This window comes from Gallinula chloropus, assembly GCF_964237585.1.
Source record: "Gallinula chloropus genome assembly, chromosome: 27".
Classification (NCBI taxonomy): domain Eukaryota; kingdom Metazoa; phylum Chordata; class Aves; order Gruiformes; family Rallidae; genus Gallinula; species Gallinula chloropus.
In genome coordinates, this window is record NC_140112.1 from 3,327,063 (window position 1) to 3,341,928 (window position 14,866).

Here is a 14,866-nt window from a genome sequence, read left to right on the forward strand (position 1 = left end):
TTCTATGCTCACAATTACTGGGGAATTCCATGAGGAGGCCCCAAACATTTGTTTTCAAGCAGACAATGCAGTGCCACACAGCTATGCATTCTTGAGGGGTTTTTCAAAGCATGCACCAACACAAAGGCTGCTTCCAGCATCAGAGACCCCACATTTCAATGCCGTTCTTGTGGACATTAATCACCCATGTGTTCTGTTGCACATTCCCATTTTCCAGTGCACAGAAATCCAAGGGAAAAGGGCTTGTGCCACCTCCTCCGAGGGAGTCTGACCCTCTTTAGCCAGCCTGTAATTGCAGACACACGTACACAAGCATCTTTGGCCTTGGGGTTAAGTCCTGAGGTAGTAAATACACAGTCAGTCGATACGGGTTTGCTTTCAAGACCTTAGTGCCTTACGTGGTTTCACTATAGTCACGAATGCTCCGTGTCCTATTAAAATCAAAGTTATGCTCACGTAACCTGTGGCAGGCTCTGGGGGAGGCAGCTTGTTCTTGGTCACTGTCAGTAATGCCCTCGCTCCGCAGAGGCCGGGGGGTCTCTCGAGCTGACGGCTGATGCAGGAAGTGCGAGTGAGAGCGCGCGAGGTCTTTGTTTACTCCCCACAAAGGAATCTGAAAGGGTTCTGAGGAAGAGAGAAGATGAACAGGACTGAGTTCATGATAAACACAAATTTTAGACAGATTAAGCTGTGCAAGTCAGCAGCAGCAGTCTTTCTGAGGCTATTCTCTCTATTTTTGAGAGTGTGTTTGACCAAACGCTCTCCTGTTCCAGCGACCGGTCACAGTGAGCAGCAGTGACACACACAGCACTTCAGTGTGAAGTTTAAGAAAGGGCACCTGGAAGAAAGCCATCATAAAACCAAGCAATGTAGAAAAGAAGTGTTTTGGGGGAAGTCCTCAAACTCAGGCCAGCTCAAACAAACGGGTTATCTGAGTTTCCTATGTGAAGCCTTAACTCTTGGCTAACAGATGTCCCTGCAGCACACACAAGGGACCCCACTCCACACGCTGTGCTGGGTTACCTACCACTGCAGAAATACTCTTTTTAGTATCACCCTCTCCAGCTCTCAGGCACTGGATGCAAGCAGAGCCACTTCTGAGTGGTTAATAAGCACAAGAGTTCCTCCACAACCACGGTCGCTTGAAGAAGGAGCTGCCTATCGACAGTGAAGGGTGGCACAAGGGTGGGCAGGGTTATCAGGGACAAGGGAAAAGGGACACTCACCACTCAGCTGCTGGGGGGAGATTTTCTTTTCACTTATTTTGTCGTGGTTGGCAAGGAAGACAGTCACGTCTTTGTCTGCCAGGAGATTATCAAGAGCACTGGTGTCATGCTGGGTGCGTCCTGTGTATGTTTCCTTCGGCATCTGCACCATGAGATTCGGGAGGGTTTGATCCAGGGGGTCCTCTTCGGTGATGTAGGCATAGGGACAGTACTCTCGTGTCCTGGAGTAGATGTTTGCATTGTCATAACAGTCTGAGCAGATCACCAATGGTGCTGCACCACCTGACAGACACGAAGCAAAGACAAAATACTCTCAAACAGGGTAAGGATACTCAATTTCCATCGGCTGCTTCATGTCTTAGCACGATCACGCATGACAGCAGTACAGTCTGAAGGGCCTTTTATACACTGAACATTGTAACAGAGTACTCAGCTTGTCTGAAGAAGTCCCACAAGACTACAGAGGAGAGGGAACGGGCTGTGGGACACAGGAAAACTGAAGGATCACTTTTGAAAGCCAGCCTGTGTAAGGATTGGACGGCTCCTCAGCATTTGCATGATAAAAACAGCGTCTCTATAGACTCAAGGATGCAAACATCCTGAAAAGCATCCAAACAAGGTAGACAAATACTGCAGCCCCTTTATTTACAACCATAGCCAGAGGACTATGTCTGGCAGAGACATTTTTATTCCAAGGACAAAAGCTACAGTAAGTCATCTTCCAAGGGGACTTTATTTCCACCACTGCTGCGATGCTAAAGAACAGAAACAGCTTAAGAATCCACCTTGGCATTTAACCTGGGAATTCTGCACCAGCATCCCCACCCTGCCGAGCAGCACAAAGAGCCTGGGGAGGGAACTGCACTGCTCTGGCACCTGAAGGACAGCGGTCCCCAAATGGCTTGTGTGGCACTCACACCACACATGAGCCTCGGTGCTGCTGCTGCCCACACGAAACACAGAAGCCTTGATGAGCCTGAACAAACAGGAGGTGCCTCAAACTCAGAAAAATCACACCTTTTAGGAGCAACCTGAATTCTGGTGGAGGAAGAGTCACCTTTGGCGTGTGATACACACACTACCCTGTGTTGTGTAAGAGCCACGGGACCAGCTGCACGCTGGTACCTGCTGAGGCACACGCGACACACGTGAGGGCTCTGCTCACCATCTGTGCCTTTGTGCACGTAGCCACCAGCTGGAGGCATCAGCTGCTGATGGCTTCCTGCCTCTGAGGTACTGTAGCCCTCCTGAGGCTCTGACAGCGTTCCTTGGGAGGACAGATAGCTGGGGATGTCTGCAGGTAGGTTCATCTCCTCTGCAAGGCACAATTAACAAGGATGTCATTAACAGCTGAGCGTGAAAACATCAAGGTAACATCATTCCCCACATCAGCAAAAACACCATCCAGACTTTCAGCTCACATCCAGTTATCTTCCTGCTACCCCAGCGGCTGAAAATCCCTATGGCTAGTTCAAAACTAACAGGGCCAGGCTGGAAACTCACATTATTCCACATCCTGAAAACGTTTGTAAGTTTATGCAAATATTTGGTTTGAAACTTTAGTGTGCTTCCCCCAACACAGAGCCAGACTAGTGGAGAGGGAATAAAATTAACACACTTCATGCTAAAAAAACCCCAACAAACCACAACTCTAAAATGAAGGAACTGAGCAAATCCCTGAACAGATTTGAGAAGGAAATCTTTAGTTCTTCAGTCCTGTCCACCCGGAATGAGCCCAGAAATTCCACCACTCTGTTGGCAACACAGAGGATTTGGGTTAAAAACAGGGCTGAAGACTGTTGCTTCCACACTTTACCTGTGTTGGTGATGCTGTAATCTTCACTCTTCCTTCTCATGTGGTAGATCACAATAACCCACACCAGGGATGTCCCCACAACACAACAGACAACGACAATAATGACAATGCCGACTGTTGTCCAGCCATCCTCCTCGTGGACAACACCGCTCTGGGAAGAGTCACAGTTGGGGGATGCCAGGACGTTCAGGTAGATGTGGCCGCGCTCGGTGCCGACCGTGTTGGACATGATGCAGGTGTACTTCCCAGCATCCTCTAGCCCAGCATCCACGATGATCAGGAGCTGGTTGGCCGCAGCGAAGAAGTGCCGCTCCGTGACGGTCAGAGGGCCATCGTCCTTGGTCCAGTTGAGGCGAGGGGCAGGGCTGCCCCCAGCTATGCACTGCAGGACAGCGGTCTCACCACGCGTCACCGTTCGGTCTTCCAGGGGTCTGACGAAGGAAGGAGTTTCTGTGGAAGCGAAGGAAAAACAAGTCACTTGTAAGATAATTTCATTGTGCAACCTGAGCAATGAAACACAGGATTGAGGAAATCCCAGGAGTTCAGCTCTTCAGATCATTGCAGCAAATGCAGGTTCAGCCAGTGTCCCCAGAACTGCACTAGCCACACTCTGCTTTACGTATTCCAATTCTAAACTTGTGTATGGCCATGATGCTAAAGGTCTGCGTCTTCAACACCTACTGCACTCTAGCAGGAACTGTCCCTCCTTTATTACTCAGCATAGTTCACGTTGTCTGTGACTGGACTGATTCCAAGACACCACAAGTTACCTAGGAGCCTACACTGCTCAGTTCCCTCCTGCAAAGACCACACTACCTTCCCAGGTCAGCACTGCAGCTGAGCTTCTGAAGCTTCACTGTTCAAAAGTCAAGTGCTGCTCTTTGTATTTTAATATCATTCTTTAGGCCTTCAGCTTGCTGCTTCTGGATAAGCCACACTCCAGTGCCGAAGCAAAGGGATCCACAGGCAGGCACAGATTAGCACCCCACTCACCTAACACAGTCAGCGTGGCGTTTGCCGACAACCCCCCTGCAGTGTTTTGTGCCATGCAGCTGTAGATCCCCATGTCCTCTATCTTCACGTTTGCAATAAAGAACACATCATCCTCAGGCATGACATGCATCCTCCTCTCTCTGGCAGCAGGGAAGTCGGTGCCACCATCCTTCTGCCAGGAGATCTGCGGCGTAGGGTGTCCCTCTGCAGCACACTCCAGCCGGGCCATCGCCCCGATGCGGATGGTGAGATCCATGGGGGTTTTCAGGAAAGAAGGCAGCTCTGCATCAAAGCAGACAGGCTTTCAGTGGAAAGAGCAACAAAAGCCCCACAGCACAAACAGTATCTGAAACCAAACAGATCTGAAACAGACCTGTAGCTCTCCCTGAGAGGGGCAGATCTGCAGTGGTCAAAGAGCCTATCCTCCCAGTTTAAACAGAGCAGCTACAGTGTTCATTTAAGATGATCTGAAGGACAACATTTCTCATGGGGAAAAGACAGGGAAAAGGTTTAGCCTTCTTCCTAAGCCTCTGTCATGCTTTTTCTTCCCTGGGAACAGGGAAGGTGAGCTTCTACCTTGGCAATCCAATACTGCACTACCAGTTCTGGATAAGCAAAAGCAACACAGGTACCTCCACTCTTGGAGACCACAGGGACCAGTGCTCTACTGACTGATGCAAACACTGCTTTCTCACCTCCCTTCCCTCAGACAAAATGAACAAAATTATTATGGCTAAAACCAAAGGACTTCAGAGACTTTCAGAGTTTGTTTCCAGTCCCAGCAGCTGGTTTTAGTTTTAGCTTTACAAGCATGTGGGAAACTGCTTAGTTCTGAAGAGACAGCAGAGGGAGCTTTTAGTTTAAGAAATTTCCACCTCCATTTAACTAGACGAGCAACTGTTATAATGAAAGCATGGGAGACATCAAAAGCAAGGCTTTTCACCCACAAAAACAATAAATATTGCTGCTGTAGAAGTATCAAACATCGTTTTATAAATACCAGACTATTTCTGGCCAGCTTTAGTGAAAAACAAACTTGCAGGTACTTCAATATAGCTTTAGTTGAAAAGCATTTCTCCTTTGTTAATGTTATTACTTACCATTGACAGTTAGCTTGGCTTTGTTGGAATAATTGGAGCCAAAGTGGTTGGTGACGATGCACTGGTACTTTCCTTCATCGGTGAAATTCACACTGAAGAGGTGCAGGACAGTGGTGTACTCGACCACCTCGCCGCTCTGCTGCTGGTATCTGGCAAAATTCTCAACCTCTGCATCATACAACACTTCACTGTCCTTACGCCAGGCAGTGGACATGGGTGAATCACTGCTGCTCACAGCAGTGCAGGTCAGAGTCACGTTCATGCCTCGCAGAGCAACTGTGGTCTCAGGATGCACTCTTATCTGCGGCTTCGGGAAGTTATCTGAGGAGAAAAGCACAGAGATTAGCTACTTTCCTCCTCAACTTGCCATTAATATTGCAAGAAGAGTTGCTCAAAAGACAATGTAAGCAGAAAGCAAGCTTTGGGAACAGATGTCCTGCTCGAGGTGCACACATTCAGCTGTGATAGAGGGAGAGGCCCACAGAACAAACACTGAGAACCACCAGAGTAGAAGTGTGGTCTTGAGCAGCACCCTGCACTGACCAGCCATGCTCAGCTGAAGAGCTAGGTTATTTCACGAAGGACTAGAGACTTATTTTCAGATAATTTAAGCATCTTCAAGAGCCTTTAAGATCTACAAAGCATAGCAAGCTGGCAGTTCACTCCCTCACCCTGCTCGATGAGGTATTTTGATACCCATTACTGCAGCAAAGACATTCTTGTGGGCACAGTGCTGGGTGCCAGGCACCACGCTGGTGCTATCAGAAGGGAAGTGGGTGCTCACACCTACACGGTGGTTACTGCAGCCTTTACCACCAAGAGAACGGAAGAACTGCGTACACACAAAAACATCTACCAGACTGCTCACCCAGAGAACAGAACACTGACTATTTCCAGGCCTGCCACAGACTTCAAAATGACTCTGGGCAGAGTCTCTCAGTGTTCCATCTCACAGTTGGGTTACAAAAGTAAACAGGCTTACGTCTGAAGCTGTGGTGGCAGAGGCCAGATAAACATTACAGATACAGAGCATCAGAAAACAGCTGCTAACTACTCTCCGCCTTGCTGGTGGGGACAAGAACCAATGAGGACGTGTCAAACAGCCCTTCCAAAGCTGAAGGCGTTCACAAGCAGGCAGAACGGAAACATAACTGGTTTTTAACCCTAACCTAAACAAAAAGCAGTGCAGTCCCACAGAATCACTCCCTCAGCTTAGGTTCAGTGCTCCAATGTAACAAAACAGAGTTAAACCCAAACTCCAAAGCAGACCCGGTGACGCATGCAGGTCCACAGAGTCATGGCCAAGGCCAAGCACCTCCAGCAGTGCTACAGCCCCATTCCAGAGAGGCACCTGCACAGATCTGCGTTCCCATGTGCTTAGATCAAGTCATTAAAAGAACCAACCGCAGACAAAGTCACCAGGGTCCACGCTGAGCAGGCTCTGTCCCGCCAGCCACTCGGGATGGGCGCAGCTGACGTTCACCGCCTGCTGCAGGTGGCTGTCGGCGAGCCACTGCGGCAGCCACTTCAGCTGGCAGTCACACAGCAGGCTGCTCGTGTTCAGGACTCTGCAGGAACAGGGGGAAAGCAGCATGTGATCACAGTTCAGCTTCTCACACTCCTACGTGGGATTTCATGCGCGAAGCCGCTGGAAGCATATACACTCAGCAATGTCAAGATTTATGGCGCTCTCTTATGCCTCTGGGATTTAATATACAATGTTAGGAACGTATGACAGAGACAATCCAGAGAAGCCTTCCCTCTATGTCAGCATTAAAACCTTAGGCTTCTTCTTATTCCAAAGAAAAGAGCCCTGGAGCTCGAACTTCTGGAAAAAATCCCCACAAAATTAAGTTGATCTTTAAAATTATCCCATCCCTCTTTAAAGCAACCAAAAGGACTATAGCACTGCAGAGCAGCTCTGTATCTCAAACCAAACACACCTGCCCTTATGAAAGGAGCCTGAGCCTCAATATTCCTTCTCCTGCCAGCTAACAAGTATTTAAGAAAGCGATTTTTTCCATACATGTATCTACTGCAGATTGTTTGCTGCACAGAAAAGCTGCCAACAGGAACCAGTGTTGGGTCACTTCTTCCCCATCACCTGCTTTCAAAGTTTCCTACATATTATGTTGGAGCATGGAGAAAGTCCAGCGTTCTAACGAGATGAACCCAGCAGCAAGGGAGGAGAAGCACACAAACAAGCCAGGATTCCATCCTGCTGTCCTCACTTTTAAGACACCTTAGAGAAGGCAATGCCAATCTTATCTTTGACACCTAAAATGCTTGTCCTCAAACTGGCAGATCTTATGGGCCAACAGTCCATATGGCCAACATTAACTGAGTAAGTTTTAAAACAGATTACACCATACTCAGAGGCTTTATCTCACAGAGATGACTGCAGTACACTGGGATTAGTCCTGGGTGTGAAGGTCACTTCACATTATAATACTTTAAATGTCTGAAGATCACAAGAGGCTCTAGCAGCTTAAGCATCTGCTGAGCCAGTAAAAATTATTGTCTAGCTGTGAATGTTAGAGCCTTTCCCTATATCCCAAACCAGGAAGACAAAATGCAGCATTTCCTAACCCACAGAAAGATTCCTGATGAATAATCTCTGGTTTTCACTGTCTACATGCTAGTGCATTCATGTCATAAGACATGAAAAGCTCAATGGTTCAACACTTCAAGAAAAAAATACATTCCATTAATTGCAACTAAGGAAATGGAGGTGCAGATTTTATCAAACTTTAAGTATACTGCTGCTGGCTGAGGGGATAATTTATCAGCATGGCTTTAAATATTTCATGATGAAAGCTGACGCTGCTCAGCCAACTTAGCCAACCCTACGATGGCTGAAGGATTCTTTCCAGGCCCTATCTTGTAAAATAATCTGTAAATAATTGTCATGAACTTACAGCTCCTTCAGGTGAGTCTGGGCAAATGCATTTTCTTGGATGGACATGACTGCGTTGTTGCTTAAATCTCTGTAAGTTAAGCAGAGTAATAGTGGGTAAGTGATTTCATATGATGCCTCCAGTTAAACTCTTGAAAATCTGACAGAGGACACAAGACTGAAGTTGACAAATAATTAGAAGTGCTACAGAGTAAATACTTACAGATGTTCAAGTCCTTCAAGGCCAGAGAATGCTTTTTTGGTAATTGACTTAATCTGGTTTCCTTGCAGGATTCTGAAAGACAAAGGCCCCCAGACCCCAACAGCAGGGTGAACACCAGTGTGAGCTCACCAGTAAGACCAAAAAACAGTTCCCTGGGATGTTTAACTATGTCTTTTCTAGTTCTAGCTGAGCCAAAAGAAGAAGTGTTATTTTTGAGCTTAAAGGTTTGGCTAATTTTCCCAAGAACAAGGTTCCTTTCCCATTCTTAATTTAAATGTTTCAGTTAGAGATGTGTCACAAGATATTTCAGTGAGCAGAACTCTGGAGTGAAGCAGTGACTTCCTAATGCCAATCTGCCACAACAGCATTAGCTGCTGAGGCTGTGCCCTCACACCAAGCTATTTAAGAGCAATGCCCATAACTCCTGCCTGTAGCACTAGAGGATGGGGCTTCCTGCAAAGCACAAGGCAGTGGATGGGAAGCACTTTGCCACAGTATCAAAAAGCTGTTCATTAACAGTTTCATATTTGTTCAAAAATAGTTATTTATTAATTTTTTAGTAAGAGCCAGTTTTTACCCAAACTAAAGCAGCACAAAAAGTGACAATCATCACACAGCAGGGCTGCTCTGCTCAGTAATGAATAAAATCAAGTGCTTATGCTTAATTTCTTCAAACTGGTGCTGCAAAGTGATCCAGCACTACACAGACCCAACACTGCTGACCAAGGCAGCCAAACCTCTGTCAAGAGGCTGTGGCACAGAGTGGAAACACGCTGAACACAGCTGCCAACTAGGAAAGCTTTCTGCCTCTGCCACTGATTTACAATTCCTTCACATTCTGCAGTGTCCCTCTAGGCTGCATCCCGGGAAGCGCTGTCACCTCAGGCCTCTGTAATACATACAGCTTGTCCAGCCTGCCCAGTCCCACGAATGCTTCATTTGCATCTTCGATGGCCCAGGAGATCTCATTGTTCCTCAAGTCCCTGCAGGAGAAGAGCTGCCTTGTAAAGAAGCCTTTAACACCATCCTAGCCACTGCTGGTGGCGAGCTAGAGGGGAGCCTGCTGTCGCACAGCCTGCTTGGGTATCCGGGCACCGCATCACCGGGAGCTCCCGAATCTGTTCTAAAGCAGCTTGTCAGGAGATGACTGCCCCATTCCAGAGATGCAAGGGAGCACAGGACTGTTTGAGATCAACACCGCAGACAGAACCACAAACAAATCCTGCAGCACAACTTCTTGATGTGGGATGAGGGGAAGACCCGTCTGGCCAGCGCTCATCATGTGACAGGCCATCTACCCAGCTGGGAGAGGCTCCCCAAGCAAGCTGGGGCATGTAAGTGCATTAACTGATACACTAGCTGCATTAATCTTCCCCAGTAACAGGCTTATAATGGCATTAGCATATTAAGAGATTACACACAGGTTACAGCACAAGGCTGCCAGGCACAAAGCAGTAGCTTTTCAGAATGAAGTTGATATTCTGCTCACAAATCTCGTTACCAGCTAATGGGATTTCTGTGTGACCTCTGCACAGCACTTTGGCCCCTCATGTAGAAGAGCAGACTAAACAGCAAAAGCAATATAGCAATATGGTTCAGAGGGGATTTAATGCTTTTTAGAGGGAGGGTGAAATAAATGCAGTTGCACTTTTAGCCTGCATGGACAGAGCCAAGAGTTTCCATCAAAGCTGCAGTTTTCAGCTGTTTTGGTACTGTGCACAGAAGTTTCTGGACACAGGAGTGTGTTTAAAGGATGAGATGCTAGTGAAAACCAGCCTGTACTGCAGCGTACCAGACACTGTATGCATCAGCTCATTGGAGCTTCCAAACAAGTCAACTGAAGGGAAGCGAGCTACATTTACAGGCAGCTGCATACATCCCCTCCCACAAACATTTCTTTCCTTGTGGCATCAGTACCAAGATACAGTATTACAAAGTAAATCATGCACCAAGATGTAAAACCTCAGTGTTATTCTTAGATACACCTTTAATCCTCCCTTGATGGAGTTTTTACAGTTTATTCTTTGTTAGGCTACATTGTAGAGCAGCAATGGGAGCCCAACATACAGAGAAACAGTTAGGTCAGGCTTAGCACTGGAACAGCCAGTGTACAAGCAACAATGGCACTAATCCGACAGCAACAGAGTATCTCCTGTTGTTTGAAGTGTTTTTACAGTCCAGTACTCAGACCACTCAGTGAAATGAGTGAACAACCCAAAAGAAAAGCCCCTCATTGTGCGAGCTGAGGAGCTGGCTCCTCATGCTTGGCTGGGCAGGAATGCTGGAGCCCAGTTAATCAGGGCTGCCCTGTCCTGCACATTCCACCCCAGCAAAGGGCCAGCCTCTCAGCTGTTGACGCCCCTGAGGAGCCCAGGAAAACCTACTAATTAATCTGCTCTTGTTCTTTTTCATGCTACTCTAAATCTAAGAAATTAGTTTTAATTATTTCATTAAAAGGTTGCATTAAGGTTAACAGAATATGACTGCTTACATAAATCTCTCTGGTGAGTTTGCTTATTTAAGCATTTATTTAATGAACTGACAGAGGGGTTATAAACTTTCACTCTTTGCTCAACTACCATTGTTTAGGATGATTACAACTGCTCAGATCTCCTCAGGACACTTTTTTCCTTAAAAACCAGGATTGAGTCTTTTCTTGTCAGCTGCAGCTGCTCTGCAAGGTCCTGGGGAGCACCGAGTGTGCCTCTGGCAGCACCGAGCTGTGCCTCCACCAGCACGGGGTAACCCCACACTCACCCCATGTGCTGTGACTTGGGCACACGAGCAGGGTGAGCAACCACAGGGATTCAGCAGGTGGCTTCTGAGGCTCCAACCCCAACAAAAGCCTCTGGAACAGAGAGCTCTGGGCTGAGCAGTTACGCAAGCGGAGTACCCACACCTCAGAGCTGGTGTGGCACGCAGCGGGTCACCCAGCCACTGTTTCTTATCACTGCCAACATTAAGTGGTTGGTTGTTTTAGCTGGGCTGGAATTGTGTTCTCTGGGCAGACCAAAGGATTACCAGCCCCACCACACTGGCGGGCAGGACAGCACACCACAGTGCCAAAACACCCATCTCAGGCTTGCACAGTGCAACATTCATTGTCATCACTTCCAAAAGCCTCACTGTGCTGAGCTGAGGTTGTAGGTAGAAGCTTTCTGTACTTACAGGGTTTGAAGATTTGTCAGACCTCTAAACACACCATCAGCGATGTGACTAATGCGATTGTCACCCAGGTTTAGTTTCTCCAATAAACCAAGTCCCACAAAGGCAGATTCCTTGAGGCGAGTCAGCTGGTTGTATGACAAGTCTCTAGAAACATTGAACATGCACTTTAAAGGCAAGTAGTGGGGGATTAATTACAAAGATACTATCAAACTTGACTAACAATAGAGTTCTGATTAATTTCTTTAACAGAACACTTATAAAAACAAGTAAAATACACAACATTACCACGGGCCTAACAAGGAAATTAAGTACTTCCTTTGGTAACTCATTCCTGCTACAGATGTGCTATCCAATCTGGTATTGCAACACTAGAAAATCCCCAATGAGAAGCAGCCCAGGACTTACAGCTCTGAAAGTCTTTGGCAGAACTCCCATGCATCTGGGCTGATCCTGTTAATGGCATTCTGGCTAACGTAGAGTTGCTGCAATGTCCGCAGACCATACAGCCAGCCCTTGTTTACTTCTGTTAAGTTATTATGTTCCAGTTCTCTAAGGAATTAGAGGGAAAAAACATTCACCAAATAGATAATCAATGAAACAGATTTATAAAATTTCACCTCCTGAATCCCAAAATTATTTACTAACAATAAAGGCTTAAGCCTTAGGCAACCTGAAATGCACCATTATATCCACCCCACTGAAACCACAAGAGGGAACAGAAGTGTATGAAGAACTGAGTAACTCAACAACAGCCATGCAAGCAGAACTCTGATCCCTGTTCTCAAAGACCAATTCTTCTTTCAGGAATCGCTTGCTAGCACACACAGCACACTCCTGCGCTGCTGCTGTCAGGCACACCACAAAGAGCCATCCCAAGTTAGGGAATGGACAAGTGAAAAATGACAGAAAGCAACCTACAAAGCACTCTTGATCACCAGGTGGGAAGCAGCCAGGGGGAACACCAGTATCTTTCCACCTCTGAAGCAACCAGACATGATACCAAAATATGGGGAAAACACAGAACTGTAAACTCATCTCCTGGGATGCTCATTGACACCTCAGCACAGTCTTGATGCAAGGGAAGCCAGGCAGAACACCCCCCTCCACAGCCAGAGTCCCTGAAAGAAATTCCACACTGAGGCATACTCACAACTCTTCTATGTTCCCCAGGCCAAAGAACGCCCCATCCATCAGTCTGCTGATCCCATTGCGCTGCATTTTCAGTGACTTCAGGGACTCCAGCCCTTGGAACGTAAGGCTTTCCACGATCTTAATCCGGTTCCTCTTCAGTTCCCTTATATAAAGGTTACATTCAAATATTAAACACATCTTTAGGTATGACTGAGTCAAGAACACCACTGCTGGAGACACTGCTCTGAAGCTACTTACAGAAACTGCACGTGAGGCAGTTTGAAGATCTTTGGTGGAATCACACTAATCCTATTTCTGTTCAGCTTTACCACCATTAGTGAGCTCGATAAGTTATCAAGGCAGCCTGCTTCCAGAGTAGTTATCCTGTTGTTACTCAGATTCCTAGGGAAGGAAGAGAAGCCTTTCAGAACGTGGATGGTTTTTATGAACACAACTGCATGAGCACTCCAGAGCAAACACTTGTTATGAGAACTCAGGCTCTTTGTGAAGTGACATTAGAAATCTGAATTCTGGTATGCCAAATTAAATCATTTTTCCCAAAGGAATCAGTGCTAGCAGCCCATTTTTTACTGCATGCCCATGCTTCAGCTAGACATGGTCAAGACAACGTCAACAGTGATTTACTCAAAAAGGGCAGAAATTATTCCATGTCCCTGCCGGCTCAAGTACCTGCACTCTGACAACAGCACTTACTGCTTTCCATGCTACTTGGGAATACAAAATACACATTGGTATGAAAAGCATTTCATTTCAAGCAAGTTTGTAGCTGTGCTGAGCACTGTGACCTGTACAAAGCCACAGAAAGCTGCCTGCTTTAAGACAGTAGCTTGGAGTAAATGAAGTCTCCAATATTGTTGTAGAGCCTGGAACCCCAGGCGTAAGGACAGATCACTCATACTTACAGGTATTTCAGTTGCATCCGTGGAAAAGAAGAAGCTTTAATTTCTGAGATAAGATTAGAACTAAGATCTAGATTTTCCAAAGAAAGGTAAACTTGAAGTTGCTCAGCATTTATTTCTGGAATGGTATTGTGCACCCTGAAAAACACCAGCAGCAAACATGATTATCAAAACATGTCACCCTTCAAGCTGCACACAAACAGCTATGCAATTCATAGATCAAGGGTGTCAGCAACCCCCCTACACAGGACATGAGCACTCACTTCAGAGTGTTAATTCCTAAAGCAACACTGAAAATCCAAGAGCTATTTGCCACGCTGACATATGAATAGATTCAAACTCTGGGCCCTGTAGTTGGGCTGTTCCTTGTGGGAACTGTCATCCTGAGATTGAATCCCTCCCCTTCAAAGCTGCCTGCCTTGGTTGACTGCATCTTATTGGTAATTTAGGGTGACTTGATTGTCTAACTGATTTGTATTTCTTTAAAGAGTGCTTACATATTCCCTAAAGCACTTTAGATGAGTAGTATTTCAAGACAAAAGCAGCTATGTTTTCCTACAACTTGATGCCAGAACTCTAATACAATTCTCCCACTTGTTAAACAAGACAGGCTATTACTTACAGTGAGAGTAGAGTTATATTAGAAGTTGTTTCTCCAAAATAAGGAATTTCACTTAGCTCATTGTAATTCATTTTCCTTTAAAAGAAAAACAAACAAAAAAAGAAGATTACTGGCACATCAAAGGAAGAAATAACTCATATCACAGACCACATTCAACATGTTAATAACAGTAGTTGACAAAAAAGATTCACTAAAAACTTAAATACCAATAATTTGAACAATTTAATAGCAAATCAGGCTAGTTTTTTACCATTCTCATGGATACTATTACTTCTCTGTAACTTATAATCAGCTATAGTCAAAACAAATGTCTCCTTCCTTTGTAAAAGTATTGGTCTTCTAACCTTTTCTGAAAAAGTTTTCTGCTCATAAAGCATCAGTTTTATACACAAAATCTGCTGCCAACACAGAGCACTCAATTTTAATTAACTGGCACTGAAGACTTCAAGTCAGAACAGATACCTACAGGTACAATGAAATGCACTGATCAGAATTAGGTACTAAATATTTATAGTTTATGCTCATAAGAGAACCCCAACAACTTACACTTCTTGTAGTGTATGAACAGACAAATCAATGCTCCAGTTGGATGACAGTAAATGGTTGTGACTTAAATCCCTACAGAACAGAGAGAAAAGTTAGTCTAACTCCTGGATTAAAAAGACAAAATAACACACACTTTCATGCAACCTGGAAGTTCTAAACTATATCTTTGATGCACACAATTCCTCCTTCACCAGAGGAAGCTCCAGCCTGCTCTAGAATGAAAGT

General features: G+C 45.8%; 1 protein-coding gene across 1 annotated transcript; it reads right to left on the reverse strand.

The window, feature by feature from the left end:
• Positions 1 to 244: 244 nt before the first annotated feature.
• On the reverse strand, positions 245 to 14,170 carry LRIG2 (leucine rich repeats and immunoglobulin like domains 2). The gene is made up of 16 exons (XM_084275887.1): positions 14,096 to 14,170; positions 13,477 to 13,611; positions 12,812 to 12,955; positions 12,573 to 12,716; positions 11,828 to 11,971; positions 11,423 to 11,566; positions 9,157 to 9,237; positions 8,255 to 8,326; positions 8,054 to 8,122; positions 6,540 to 6,703; positions 5,136 to 5,456; positions 4,036 to 4,317; positions 3,043 to 3,492; positions 2,392 to 2,541; positions 1,227 to 1,508; positions 245 to 624 (listed from the first exon to the last, which is right to left on the reverse strand). Exons 1-16 carry the CDS (start codon positions 14,164 to 14,166, stop codon positions 395 to 397), a joined length of 2,883 nt encoding a protein of 960 aa, XP_084132013.1. The 5' UTR covers positions 14,167 to 14,170; the 3' UTR covers positions 245 to 394.
• Between the last annotated feature and the right edge of the window lie 696 nt (positions 14,171 to 14,866).